At 36.8% G+C, this 15823-nt stretch overlaps 1 protein-coding gene across 2 annotated transcripts in view; it reads right to left on the bottom strand.

Annotated features, from left to right (window-relative positions):
* aPKC (protein kinase C iota type) overlaps positions 1-15823 on the bottom strand; it is a 380150-nt gene that overhangs the window by 348958 nt on the left and 15369 nt on the right. For both annotated transcript variants that reach the window (XM_090408542.1, XM_090408543.1), the window contains exon 2: positions 6249-6327. In XM_090408542.1, coding sequence (XP_090264668.1) covers positions 6249-6298 — 50 coding nt within the window. In that variant the 5' untranslated portion in view covers positions 6299-6327. The remainder of the gene's footprint in view (positions 1-6248; positions 6328-15823) is intronic.

Genomic DNA, 15823 nt, shown 5'->3' with positions numbered 1-15823 from the left:
TCCGCATAAACATCTCCAATTTTGATATCAGGTTTAATACCACATTCCTTCATAATGTGATCCATATAGATAATGAATAACAGAGGGGATAATGTACATCCTTGTCTCACACCAGATTTAACATTAAACCATCTTCCTGTACTTCCTTCAAATCTAACTGCTGACTTTCAACTCAAATAAAGACTAAGTATTGCTAGATATAATACACCATTGACACCATATAACTGCAGCGTAATAAATAGCTTCTCTCTTGGCACCTTATCATATGCCTTTTCTAAATTTACAAAACATAAATACAGATCTTTGTTGTATTCCCATGCTTTCTGGACTATTTGTCGTAAAGTGAAGATGTGATCCTGACAGCCTCTATTTGGCCTGAATCCAGCTTGTTCTTCACCAAGCTTTTCTTCCACAATTCTTCTCAACCGTTTCTCAAGTATACTTGCATAGATCTTGCCAGGAACACTCAGTAGGGAAATACCTCTGTAATTCTCACATTCATTTTTTTCCCCCTTTTTATATATGGGTACTATGAGAGCTCTACTCCAATCATCGGGAATTCGTCCCTCTGTCCAGGCTTTCTGAACTATGCAGTGCAGCCACTGTAAGACTTTTATACCACCATACTTCAGCATTTCTGGTCGAATATCATCTACTCCTGCTGCCTTTCCACATTTCAAGCCTTTGATGGCTTTTTCTACTTCAAGTATGGATATGTATTCCTCACTGCATGCCTGGTCAGTGTTTTTTATCACTGTGCTGTCATCACTGTTTGTTTCATTTAGCAGTTTTTCAAAGTAATTACTCCATACTTCAAGGATATCCTTTTCTCCTGTTTTCATGTCACCTTTATCATCTCTAACTCCTTATACAGCACTCTTTCCTTCATTCCTAAGCTTCTTCAACAACCTCCAGAATATTTTGCCACTTTCTTGATATTTATTTTCTATATTCTTGCCAAAGTCCTCCCATGACTTTTGTTTAGATAGTTTTACACACTGTTTAGCTTACTTACATTTGTTTCTGTATTCTGTAAGAGTAAAAGCTGACTTATTTGCCAGGAACTTTTGATATGCTTTCTTCTTTTCCTTCACTGCCTCTTTAACTTCCTGTGTCCAGCAGGGAGTTCTTATTTTTTTATCCTTGCACACAACCTCACCACATGCTTCTCTGGCAGAATCAACCAATGTTTTCTTCAGAGTTTGCCACTGAATCTCCAAGGTTTGATTCCTGTTCTCAAACTCTTTCATTTTCTTTTCAATAATCTTTCTGTATTTTATTCTACAGTTCACATCTGAGAGCTGCTTAACTTTTATTCGCTTTAAAACTTTCTTACATGTTATTCTTTTCAATATGAAATTCAATTTTATCCTGCTCAAGACTAAATAGTGATCACTTCCAATTTCAAATCCTCTGTACCTCTGATGTCCTGCACCAGGGAGAAAACATCACTATCAACAATAACATAGTCAATGAGACTTTTCTTATTCCTAGCCTCTTCTCTCCATGTGAATTTGTGCACATTTTTATGTTGGAACATTGTGTTAGTAATAACCAGTCCATGTCCTGAGCAGAAATCCAACAGATATTTGCCATTATTATTAGCTTTGCTCTTTTCTCCAAATTTTCCCAAAACATTTTTGTAGGTCTGACAATCGCTTCCTACTCTGCTATTTAGATCCCCAACAAGGACCAACTTTTCCTTTTTCATTGTGTCAGTAGCTTTCTCAAGAGCCTCAAAAAATTCCTTCACTTCTACCTTAGTAGAACCTTATGTGGGCCCATAGGCACAAATAAGTCTCATTGTCCAGTTTCCCATTCTCATATTTGCCCACATTACTCTACTTGAGACTGACTGCCATTCAAGAAGATTAGCCTCGTATTTTGTGTTGAATACTATGGCTACTCCTTCTTTTCCTTGATTGTCATTGCCTGAATATAACATTTTGTATTTATTGCTCAGAAAGATCTCACCAGTTTTGGTCTTTTTTGTTTCAGTCACCCCTATTATGTCGATCTGGTACTTATCTAATTCCTCAGCTAGCTCCATTTCTTTGCCATTCAGGCTTCTTACGTTGATAGTACCGATCTTTACCTCTGGTGATGTTGAGTTGGGGTTTGTTTTCAGATTTGTTCCAGTAGCTGACTTTTCGCTGTTTGCCCTGGTTCCGTGGCGAACACAACGGGGGCCTTGTTTAACCCGGCGACGCCCCAGCCGGCATGAAATTTTGTCATGTTGTACCATCATTTTTATTTTGGTTTAACCAATAAGAATACAATTCGGTCGGCTAAATCCCAAATTGCCAGCCCATCCTCGTTCGTTCAGTATCAAAGTAGATACCCAACAGGGTGCACCACGAGAAGGTGAGGATTGGACATTAGGTCAGAAGCCCTGGTCGGTTCTCCGCGTTCCTTTAAAGGCTATGTGGAGGTCTCCTCTCAGTTATACAGCTTAAGCACCCCAGATGTAATTTTTACTTCATTAAAAAAGATGTAATTTTTGCTTCATTAAATGTAATTTTATTAATCCCACTCCAGTTCCATGCATTAATCTTAACCCTAACACTAAGGCATATCTGTATGCTAAAAACAATGATTTGAGACATTCTGCACTGAAAAATAATCTCAAATATTAATATAGTTTTAAAGGTATAAGGAAGGTGAAAGAATCCTGAAGCACCCCAAAAATCTTTCATGGGTAGAGATTTTAATGCACATATAGGACTAGATGTTTGGAGAAATTACACAAATTAAAATGAACATTTTCTAGCTGAACTATGCAACACTCATAACCTTGTCAATATACACAACAAATTTTTACACAATCTAGAAGATAATGGATCTTGGAATATTGAAATGGAACAAGGTCACAAATAGATCATATTTTAATCAATGGAAAATGGGTGAGATCAGCTCAAAACTGCATAGCATACAATAGTGTATGACTAAACTCCAATAGTAAGTGCATATTATTGTTATTATTATTCCTATGTTACACAAGGATTTCAAGGGCTCATTGCAGGAGAGCTCTCTTCTTCAGGAGAGCCAACCATCTCTCCTATACATAAAACTTTGTCTCAGCACTTTTAAACCTATAACAAAAATAACAAACAAATAATAATGGAATAACCTAATAATGACCTTCATACTATACAAACTAGTATAAAGAAGCACTACAAAACAAGCTAATGGAAGGCTCAATGCCTGAAGAACCATCCTAAAGCTTCACTTATGCTGCACAAAGCCATGAATAGCAGCAAAACTACTGAAGTAATTTATAAAGAAACACAATGATACTAATCATCACCACAGGAATAAAGCTAAGTATGCACAATCTGCATACTTAGCTAAATTAACTAAATGATTGAACATACACTCAATGGACAAAACAGAAACTCCTACATAATAGCATGTTGGTCCTCCTCTAGCACGAATAACAGTCTATACTCTCCGAGGCATTGATTCCACCAGATGCCAGAGGGTTGCTGGAGGTTATTCCAGTCATGCCAGTTGCAGCATTGTCCACAACTGTCCTTAGACATCAGTCTCGCTCTATGGCATTCCAGAGAGAGATTCGATCAGATTTAAATCCAGACCTTGGGGGGGGGGGGCACCACTGGATGGTCCAAACTCAAATGAGTGTTCCTCAAGACATGTCTGGGTGGTTGTAGCTCAGTAGGGTGATTGTCCTACTGAAACATGCCATTAGTCACAGGATGAGAGAAAGACGTGAAAGTGTGTAGGTGATCAGACAGAACATTCTGGTAGCTTGCAGCATTTAAGGACCTCTCCAGAGGTCCTTATGTGCTGCAAGCTACCAGATGCCTTAAACACTAAGGAACCTAATGTGTCACATGAGAAGACCTACAAACATCACAGAGCCACCACCTCCTTGAACAGAGCTGACCAGGCACGATGCGGGCCATGGCCTCGTGCTGTCGATGCCACACCTGCACCATCCGATCAGCTTGGTACAACTGATAATGGGATTCATCAGACCACATGACTGATCCACTCAGCAGAGGTTGGTCCAGTTTTGATGGTCCCAACACCAGGCAAGGCGCAATGCTGATGACGAGTTGTCAACAGTGGTACACTATTAGGGTGTCGAATCCCATAACTCATGGTATGAAGGATGAACTGTACCTATCACTCACTGACACTGCTTGGACCTCCTACATTGAAACTGGATGTGATTTGTGCTGCCATTGCCCTTGTGGTTGGTCTGTATGAGCCTGGACAGTCTACGTCGACCTCGGTCATCAATGGCATGTATTCAGTCACTGCTTGCTCACTAGATGCTGGTACATCTGTTGATGGTATATTCACAGTAGATCCTTGATACGGTTGCCCTCAAGAACCCTAGGATTCTTACCATTTTGGCAAAAGAATGATAATAATTCGCAGTGATAATATGTCCACGATCAAAGTCACCAAGATCATCACATTTACCCATGTTCATCGATTGCAATACATTATTGGGAAGTCCCAATGTCTACCTATTTACCATCTGCATTCAGTTTGGGCATTTTACTCTGTGAAGAATATATCAGTGTCAACTTGCCATCACCCCTATCTCTAATGTTTTGTCCTTTGAGTGTATATGGCATTTAGAAATGACAAGAAAAACCACATCCAGAAATTATAACTATATAAATTGCCGGCAAAGGTTGGTCGATTGGTAGAGCCTCTGCTACTAATGGGTCAGTTAAGTTTGAGCGTGGTTAGTAGTTGGAAAGGGGCCAATCGTTCGATGCTGTTGGCACACTCTCCCTCGATGAATCCTTGGACTCCCTGGAGGTGTCAAATAATAATAATAATAATAATAATAATAATAATAATAATAAACATGGATAAAATCAGAGAAATGTACTATATAGTTAATTCCTTATACACTAAAGAAAGGAAGATCAAAATACTAAGAATAAAATTTAAAAATGGTAAAGAAACTTATTATTGTATATTTTCTTTCATTAAATACATCTTTTTTTTTTTTTTTTGTTTAAGTAGTAGTCTTGAGTCTTTTTTTTGCAATTGTTATCATAGTCAATGTACCATAAAGGATATACATATGATATATCCAAACCAGCCAATAAAAAATTCATTACTTGTTAGCTTACATTTACCTAACTCCAATCATTTCAATTACAAGTTGATTAATGAAAGACCTTAACAAATCCACTTCCTAATCAAATATGACTAGATTTGCTATTTTTTTTTTTAATGGTATTGATTCACAGCACAAAATGATAGGAAAATAATTCATATTTATTAACTTATTTCACTGATATTATATCCAGCATCTTCAGAGCACAAGAACAGTGTCACAACACCAGTACATGAAACAACAATTTGGTATAAGAGTGGGACTAGTGTAAAAAAAAAAAAATTAACAGACATGTTAATAAATATTATTTTCTTGTCATTCTGTATTATGAATCAACACCGTTAAATAAACTAGCATGTACTACCACCACGCAAGCCTTTCTACTCACATAGCTGGATTATCCCTCCCAAATTATTCCCAGATTGAGAGAATGCAAACTGCAAAACCTCGTGAATAGGAGGAGGCGGGGGGGGGGGGAATATGATTGAGACATAAGCTGGTCAGAGGTTGTTATCAGGTTGATATGTTCATATGGAAGAGATTTTTCATAGAATAGGAGAGGAGAGAGGGAGATAGAACAAGAGACCATCACTGGAAACTGTATAAGGAAGGTGTGAGCAGAGGAAGGTTCTTTGCATGGAGAGTGGTTGGTGAGTGGAATGCATTGCCTTAATGTTGTGAATGTAGACACATTGAATCAGTTTAAGGCATGGCTGGATGGGCATTGTGTGCAATAGTGCATACCTCCCATGATGAGTGACTCCATGGAGGTCAGATGTTAATAATTATTATTATCCTGTTTTTGAACTGTTTTTGCAGATTTTGTAGAATTAAACTTTACAAAAAAAAAAGTTTCTGCTGGTTAAATTGTCATTTAAAGTTTGTGGCACTTTAGTAGCAAAATTAGTGAAAATTAATTCTAATTAATGCTCAGAAGAAAATCAACAAGTTATATTTGGCAATGGTACAAGTTTTATAAGTACATCTCCCCCCTTTCAAAAAAATTTTTTTTCCCTTTTCACATTGACACTCATCCTGCTTACAATGTTTCATCGATGGGAGATGCATACTATATAGTTATCCACTTATAACTCAATAAAATGACTTCTGATAAATCACAAAATCAGAATTACATACTTACCCATTATATGCAGTTTTTACTTTTATTTCTGGCACTTTCGAATCAGACATCGTATTAGGAAAAAATGCACTTGATCAAACTGGGGAAAAAAATAAAAGATCACGAGTTACTAACAATGTCTAGAACTTATCAAAATTCTTTCACCAATATTTTACAAAAGTAACTATATTTTTAAAATAAAACCTGATTTATGAACAAAGAATGAAGGACAGTACCAATGTACATGTAAACAAATATGAGCTGCAGTTTGAAACACTAGCATTATTTACATATGCGCATACACACACACAGTATTTTCTTGTTAAGACAGGCAGGAAAGCAGGGTTGTGTGTGATGCTAATGATGATTTGAGTCCAGTTAGGGTAAGAATGTTATGATTGCACTATCAGTAACAATTTTCCATGTAGCAACGAGTATGAAGCTATATAGCATGAGGTGGAGTCAAACAAGTTCAAATACATGGTGGGGTGTTGTTATAGACCTTTTGAATCATTTGCTGGCGATGATGAAATGCATCAAATAAATCTAATTGGTATTAAATGATTAATCATCATAGGTGATTTTATTATTTGTATGCTGATTGGAAAGCAGAAAAGAAAATGAAGCCAAATTTAGTGATCTGTTGTAAGAACTCTTTTAACACATTCAGTGCCACTGCTGCTTCTAAGCATTGTAAGACTTGTTTCTATGCTGCATAACTAAATCTGGGCAGGGCAATCGATTTGTGTGGATGTGTTGGCACTGCGGCAGCATCATTCTGAATAGCCTGGAGACATTCTGTCATAAATTAGTGGCAGTGAATGTGTTAAGCAGCATGTGACAGAAGGAACTCTAAGCTATCTCGAAAAATGCAGAATGTGGATGTAACAATTATTTGACTAATGAGTACCTGTTTTTCCAAAAACTACTGAATTGATGTGTGCAACACAGCTCAATGCTACTTCTAAATGGAGGAAGAAACTCAGACATGTGAGGCAGAGATTCAAGGGCTAATGCATAAACAATAAGAATCAGCAAAAAATGGGAGGGCTGATGAGATATCAGCAAGGATGCTAAAAAAGTGTTCAGTTGAACTGCCTTTGACTTGGCTGCAAAATTTCAGTCTCAGCAAAGGGAAGATTCCACAGAGAGGAAAGAATGTATGATAAACCCACTGCACTACGGTGTTGCAAAGAGTGATGTGTCTGACTATCACCCATCAGTATTTTTGGAGCAGTGGTGAAGATTTTGGAAAAGTTGGTAAAAGATCGCATACAGAAATGGATTCACAGAAATCTATACTTGGCAATGAACAGCACAGGTTGACTAATATAAGATCATGTTTTGAGTAACTTGCTGACATTTTACGATGACATTACAACTGAGATATCATGTTAGAGGCTTAATGGATTGTATACAGCACTTTCTGAGTGCTGTACACAATCCATTAAGCCTATAACATGATGGCCTCACAGCACTTAAGCCTCTACACACACACCTGAGATAGACAAGGGGAATGGATACAACATAATACTTTTGGACTTAGCAAGGTTTTTGACACAGTTTATAGCCTTCCATGATTTAAGGTGACCACTGGTATACCAATGTAAGCTACATAATATCTATAATTAATTTGCTTAGCCTGACCTCAAGCGATAAAAAAAAAAAAAAACTCAATTAAATTAAAAATAAAAATAAAATTATAAAACATAAGTACGGAATAATTAATTACAGGCAATCAGAAAATTCATTTTTGACATCCAGTTAAATCCTTTTAGTCAGTCTTGTCACTTTATTAACATATTCACTCAGATTACACCTGTCTTTTGTAGTTTAGCCTAGTGTCCTTAAAAAAAAAACTTTGCTCTTCTGTTGCCCTACTTTTACTTTCAAGTGATCAACAGCAAATGTGATCACTATTTTTTGTTTGTAGAGATTAATTGGTGTTATCATAGTTTGGTACCTTATGCAACTTAAGCATGAGGATTGTTTTCAGGGTTGCAGAGAAATTTTGAGACCTCATTCTTATTTAAATTTGGTTGTTTTATGAAGGTCTTGTACGCCCCTCTTTAAATTTTATTTTACACCGTGTTTTTGGCTGATGTAATAGTTGCATGCTTTCCCAATTAATCCTGTAGTATATCTCCATGATTTAAGGCCTGTTTTCCATAGTGGATTAAGCTGTGTGTTCCTTTTTTTTTTTCTTTCCTGAGGTATACTGTGAATAACTCAATCGACTGAATAAAAAACTGAAAGAGAAGAGGTGTTTTCACACTATGAGGGCGTGTGTTATCATGCCCTCATAGTGCAAGAATCATCTGTACCAAGATTGAGGAACTCAGCTGGGAAGAGCTTCCACATCCTCCAAATTCTCCTGATCTTGCACCTTCAGATTACCACTTATTTCGAAGTTTGCAACATTTCATTAATGAAGAACAATATGATACATTAAAGGCACTGAAATTGAGCCTATGTGACTTCTTTGTCTGCAAACTCCTGAATTCTATAGAAATGCCATTATGAAGCTTTCACAATGTTGGAAGAGTGTTACTGATTCAAATGGAAAATATATACTTGATTAAATTAGCAAGTGCTTTTATATCCTTTAAAAACTAATGCCCAAAACGAACATTACTTTTGGGATATGACCTGATATGTAGGAAAGTTAGATATACATTTAATCTGGCATATTCCTGAACACGAGAATTGAGAGAGGAGAGCCTTAGATGTGTTGAATAAATGCTTTAATTTTATAAGAGGTATAAAGGTAGTTTTAATGTCTTACTTCCTAAAACTTCTAAATATATTTTTTTGATGAACCTTTAATATAAGAATAGATATAACTTTGTCAAAAGCATTGCTGTTGTTCTGGAGTATCAGCTTTCTGCTCAGTATGTTATCGATTTTCTTTTCTTACATCTATTTCTCAAAACAGCAGATCTAATCCACTGTAGTTCTGTATCGACATAATTTTCAATGGAGTAAACTATTGCCATTCTTTTTTGAGGGTATTTATTATACCTAGTTTTTGTTTGAGTGGTGATAGGAGTCTGTGTACAAAGTGGCTGGTATGCAATAAGTTTGCAACATATGCTAAATCACTGGTGTAAGTGGATGTGCAATCTTCAGCAATATATGCTGGAGATTGCAAATCCAATGAAGATCTAGTAGAAATGTTCATGAATATTTTATCTGTATATTTTATGTTAAGCAGGCTGGAAAGGAAAAATAGAAACTGGAAGTTCAGAAATGCATAGCATATGCAATGTTGTAATTGGCATTTGTAATATGGCTGTTAGAATAGACACGATGCTGGCCCATATATTAAGGGACTTTTTGAAAAAAGATGACGGAATCCATCACTTGGCTGTTCAACACAGTCAGAAGAATGAAAGGAAGAAAAAAAAACAGTGTTACTGCACATAGGAGAATTCTTGTCAGTAGTGTTAACCTCTTCTCTTCTTCTTAACATGGATTTTTAGGCCAGATGGCCTGTTCCGGTCTCATGCCATCTCTTTTTGGTCTTCCGATTCTTTTTTTTCTACTTATTTTATATCTGTATAATATTTTCGACGGATGCTTAAGGATCAAAGCTGTATAACTGAGAGGAGAACTGACCAGGGATTCTGACCTAATGTCCAATCCTCACCTTCTCGTGGTGTACCTGTTAGGTATCGACCTGGATACTGAACAAACGAGGATGGGCTGGCAATTTGGGATTTAGCCAACCAAATTGTATTCTTACTGGCTTAAACTACAATATTAAATGATAGTACAACATGACAAAATTTCATTACGGCTGGAGCGTCACCCGGGTAAACAAGGCCCCCGTTGTTATTGCCAGGGAACCAGGGCAAACAGCAAAAACAACAAACCATAAAACACATCCCAACTCAATATCACCAGGGTTGAAGATCAGCACTATCAACATAAGAAGCCTGAATGGCAAAGAAATGGAGCTAGCTGAGGAATTGGATAAGTACCAGATCAACATAATAGGGGTGACTGAAACAAAAAAGACAAAAGCTGGTGAGCTCTATCTGAGCAATAAATACAAAATGTTATATACAGGCAATGACAATCAAAGAAAAAAAGGAGTAGCCATAGTATTCAACACTAAATATGAGGCTAATCTTTTTGAATGGCAGGCAATTTCAAGTAGAGTGATCTTGGCAAATACCAGAATGGTGAAACCAGACAATAAGACTTATTTGTGATTATGGTGCCACAGAGGGTTCTGTGGAATTTTTTGAGACTTTAGAGAAAGCAAATGACTTGTTGGGGATCTAAATAGCAGAGTAGGAAATGATTGTCAGACATACAAAAATATTTTGGAAAAATTTGGAGAAAAGAGCAAAGCAAATAATAATGGCAAATACCTGTTCGATTTCTCCTCAGGACATGGACTGGTTATTACTAACACTATGTTCCAACATAAAAATATGCACAAATTCACATAGAGAGAAGATGGAAGGAATAAGAAAAGTCTAATTGACTATATTATTGTTGATAATGATGTTTTCTTCCTGGTGCAGGACACTAGAGTGTACAGAGGATTTGAAATTGGAAGTGATCACCATTTAGTCTTGAGCAGGATAAAACTGAATTTCATATTATTATTATTATTATGTGACACCTCCAGGAAGTCCAAAGACTCATCGAGGGAGAGTGTGCCAACAGCACTGAACGATTGATTCTCTTCAAACTACTAACCGCACTCAAACTCGCTTAACTTTTCGACCAACCTTATTGAAAAGAAGGACACGTAAGAAAGTTTTTAAGTGAATAAAAGTTGAGTAGCTCTCAGATGTGAATTGTAGACTGAAATACACAAACATTATTCAAGAAAAAAATGAAACAGTTTGAGAACAGGAATCAAACCTTGGAGATTCAGTTGCAAGATCTGAAGAAAATATTGTTTGATTCAGCCAGAGGAATGTGGCAAGGTTGTCTACAAGGATAGAAAAATCAGAACTCCATGGTGGACACAGGAAGTTAAAGAGGCAGTAAAGGAAAAGAAGAAACCATATCAAAAGTTCCTGGCAAATAAGTCAGTTTGTGCTCTTAGAGAATATGGAGACAAATGTAAGAAAGTTAAACACTGTGTAAAATAAGCTAAACAAAAGTCATGGGAGAACTTTGGTAAGATCATAGAAAATAAATATCAAGAAGGTGGCAAGATATTCTGGACGTTGTTGAAGAAGCTCAGAAATGAAGGAAAGGGTGCTGTAAAAGGAATTAGAGATGATAAAGGTGATATGAAAACTTGAGAAAAAGATATCCTTGAAGTATGGAGTAATTACTTTGAAAAATTGCTAAATGAAACTAGCAGTAATAACAACACAGTGATAAAAAACACTGACCAGGCATGCAAGTCAGGAATACATATCCATACTTGAAGTAAAAAAACCCATCAAAAGTCTGAAATGTGGAAAGGCAGCAACAGTAGAAGATATTCGACCAGAAATGCTCTAGTATGGAGGTATAAAAGTCTTACAGTGGCTGAAGTGCATAGGTCAGAGGGCCTGGACAGAGAGACAAATTCCAGATGATTGGAGTAGAGCTTTCATAGTACCCATATATAAAAAAGGAAATAAAGAAATACCTCTGTGAGAATTACAGAGGTATTTCCCTACTGAGTGTTCCTGGTAAGATTTATGCCAGTATACTTGAGAAATGGCTGAGGATTGCAGAAGTGAAGCTTGGTGAAGAAAAAGCTGGAAATCAGGCCAAACGAGGCTGTCAGGATCAGATTTTCACTTTATGACAAATAGTTGTTAATCATTGAAATATAACAAAGATCTGTATTTAAGTTTTGTAGATCTGGAAAAAGCATATGACAAGGTGCCGAGAGAGAGAGAGAGAAACTATTCAAAATGATGGTTGTATGATGTCAGTGGGGAATTATATCAAACAATACTTTGTCTTTATTTGAGTTGTAAGGCAGCAGTTAGAAATGAAGAAAGTACAGGAAGGTGGTTTCATGTTAAATCTGGTGTCAGGCAAGGATGTACATTATCCCCTCTGTTATTCGTTACCTATATGGATCACATTATGAAGGAAAGTGGTATTAAATCTGATATCAAAATTGGAGATGTTAATGTCAGCGTTCTGCTTTATTTGGATGATGTTATACTTCTAAATAAATCCGCTACAAGTCTGCAAGATTCCCTGACTAAATTGAATAACTGTTGTAATAAATATGGTATGAAGGTCAGCAATAACAAGATAAAGACAATGAAAATAGGCAGATGCAGTGAAAATATGAACTGCATTGTGAATCAAGAACCTATAGAACAAGTAAAACATTTCAGCTACTTAGGCACGATTTTTAGTGAAGATGGTAAATTAAATATGGAAATAGAAAACAGTATCAACAAAGCTGGTATGGCAGGAAGTCAACTGAATAAATTTATATGGAATAAGAGAGAAATTAGTCAAAACACTAAATTAGATGTATACAAGACAGTGTTCAAACCAGTTTAACTTATGGTTCTGAGAGCTGGGTTAGAAGTAAAACACTTGACCAAAGACTAGAGACAGCAGATATGAGAGTCCCGAGAAAGAATAGGGGCGTGAACTGATGGCATCAATGGCAATATCATATTAAATACGAGGATATTAGGAAAGAACTTGACATTGTTAGCATCCAGGAATGTGTTAGCAGAGCTAATCTCAGGTGGTATAGTCTCTTAAACAGAATAGGAGAGGAAAGATTATTAAAACAAGTGTTCTCTGTCAGGTTGGCAGGAAAAAGACCCAGAGGAAGACAAAGATATAGGTAGACTGATACGGTAAAAAGTGCCTTAGAAGATAGAAATATAAAGATCTGACAATGTTGAAGCCTTGACAGGTAATAGATTGATTTGGAGGAAAATTGTAGATAGGACTTCAGTAATGATGTAAATTTTTCATGTAGTACTATCATATCCTGTACACTCCTTGATGGTAAATGTCAGGAATTTGATGACGATGATGATATTTTCGGTAGTCTGCTATTCTCCATTCGATTTAAATGTTCTATACATTTTAGTTTATACTGTCTTATGTAGTAATTAAAATTTAGTTACATTAAACTGACTTCTCCATTAATTTTCCCACCTTTCCAGCTTATTCAAATCCTCTTGAAGAACCTAAGTATTAGAGCTTACTAATAACCCTCCCAAGCTTCGCACTACCTACAAACAACTGAAGATCTCCCTGTAGTGCTGTGACAATATCACTGACAAAGATTGAACAGTTATGGTCTCAGAACTGAACCCTGTGGTACTCCGCTTCCTACTGCCTGACACTTCTCTTCAATATACTAACTCTCTGATATCTAACGGAGTGCCTATCACCGATCCACTCCACTGACCTGATATCTAAATCCATATGATGCGACTTAAAGTTTTATCAACCTGTCTTGTGGCACCCTGTCAAATGCCTCAAAAAAATTTAAAAGGACGATAGTATCACTTACCCTCGTTCACTGCTCTTGTCACTCTATTGCAAAAGGTAACCAGATTACTAAACAAGAGCATGCTTTAACAAATCCATGTAGGTCTGCATAAATAATATTATCCTCATCTGCCCAATTCTGTATACGAGTTCTTACCAATTTTTCCAAAATCTTAACTATAGAGGAAATACAAACACGCCTATAGTTTGATACCTCCATTCTACCACTACCCTTACGTAATGGTACTATCTTATCCTACTTACACTCTATAGAAACCTGTCCCATTACATGACTTTCATTAAACAGCCAAGTTAATAGCAGCCATTAAAACACATGGTGAAATTCTATCTAGTCCTCCTGTCTTATTGACATTTAGCGTATTCAAAATTCAGAATACATCCTCTTCATCCACTTCACCATTCATTATCCTTCTGGGAATAAAGCCTGTAGTACCAGGATGGAACACTAATAAAGTAATCATTAAATAGCTCAACTATGTCATCTGCTATGGTTACCCAATTCCTATCTCCACCCAGCAAGGTAATCCGTGCACTATCATTTTATCTCCTACTCACCACATAGCAGCTCATTGGAATTCTTGGTTACAATGCCAGTCTCCTCTCATATTCTAATTTCTGTCTTCTTACAGTACTAGTCACTTTCCTAGCCTGAGCCTTATATTCCTCATGCAACTGTTCTCCATCTCTCTCTCTCTCTCTTTATACACCTTAAATAATCTCTTTTTTTGTTCTGCAATTCCCCTTTTATTCTTTTTGTCATCCATTTGATTCGAAATTGCTTTATCTTCTTCACTTGAGGTATGCTGTCACCGCTGTGAATAATTTTTTTTTCTTAATTATCAACCATGCACTAATGATCTCTCTTCCTTCAAATTATTTTATCCATTGTACTGTTGCAAGCCAGTTTCTAAGTCTATGAAAGTCACCTTCTTTATAATTCCACATAAATTCTTTCTGTTTACCTCCACATGTCTATTCATCCTCCTCACTCGCATCAACAGGAGGGCAATTATGTTATCTCAGTCACAATCATATCCTCTGATGCAATGACCATATCCAGAACTCTCAATCCTTATGTTCCTCCACTACATCCTGCCTAAAACAGTTGTCCCTCAAGAAATCCAAACATTCAGTTCAATTATTATTGCATGATGACTCCTCTACCCAGTTTATATCGCTATAGTTGAAGTTATGACATACCCATAACGATCACTTGCCAAACTAATTTGCCTAATGTTCCCTAGTCTGTAGCAACATCCCACTAAATATCTCGTCTTATAAGCATCTATTTCACACCATATACTCTCAAAGCCACTTGTGTTATATCCATTGAGATTCTCCATCTGAGAGCTCATAATTCATCTCTTATGAGTAACACTACGTTTACCATCCGAAATATGCTATAGCTTTCAATTTCCATTCCTGTTAGAACATCCTTCTCACTTAACCAAGTTAACTGTGAGGACAATAATACCACAATCTTTGGTGAGTCTGAGTCAATCAATGCTATAAACTCATTCTCTTTATTTTTGATGCACCTAGCATTTGTATATAGAAAAACCTATGTACTGCCAGTATTCTTATTGCCATTATTACTCCCCTCATACTCCAATTGGCTCTGTAATATACCCTAATTTCTCAAGCCACTATCCCCACATGGGGGGAGAGGGGGGGCATCCCTGCTATATTCCCCGTGCACAATAGTTTCCCTGCCCTGATACACTCACTTTCCAGAAAACACCCTCTACAAATGCCTATGCCCTTCTGCATTCAAATGTAATCCATCTCTTGCATATAATTCTTCTATCCTCAAACGTACTCCATGCATCCACATATTCCAGAGCCCTCTTTTCCTACACATTCTTACTATCATCTGATTCGTTATTACCACTCTTCTCATCCACTCCACATTATCATACCAGGGGGAAAATGCTCCCTATCTTCCCTCGGACACATTTCTGCTGCACTATCTCTAACATCAACCTTAAATCTTGCACTACACGATTTACGCTATCTCTCAGGTCATTCTTCTCAACCATTACTATCACCTCATCTAAACTTTCACCCCCTCTTCACTATCATTCCACCACACAAGCACTCCTCTGGCACTCTACTCTGCACACCCTGAATCATTG

This window comes from Typopeltis vanoorti, chromosome 18 (assembly GCF_054136105.1).
Source record: "Typopeltis vanoorti isolate ZY-2024b chromosome 18, IOZ_Tvanoo_1.0, whole genome shotgun sequence".
Taxonomy (NCBI): Eukaryota; Metazoa; Arthropoda; class Arachnida; order Uropygi; family Thelyphonidae; genus Typopeltis; species Typopeltis vanoorti.
This window is presented reverse-complemented; position numbering and strand designations above follow the sequence as displayed.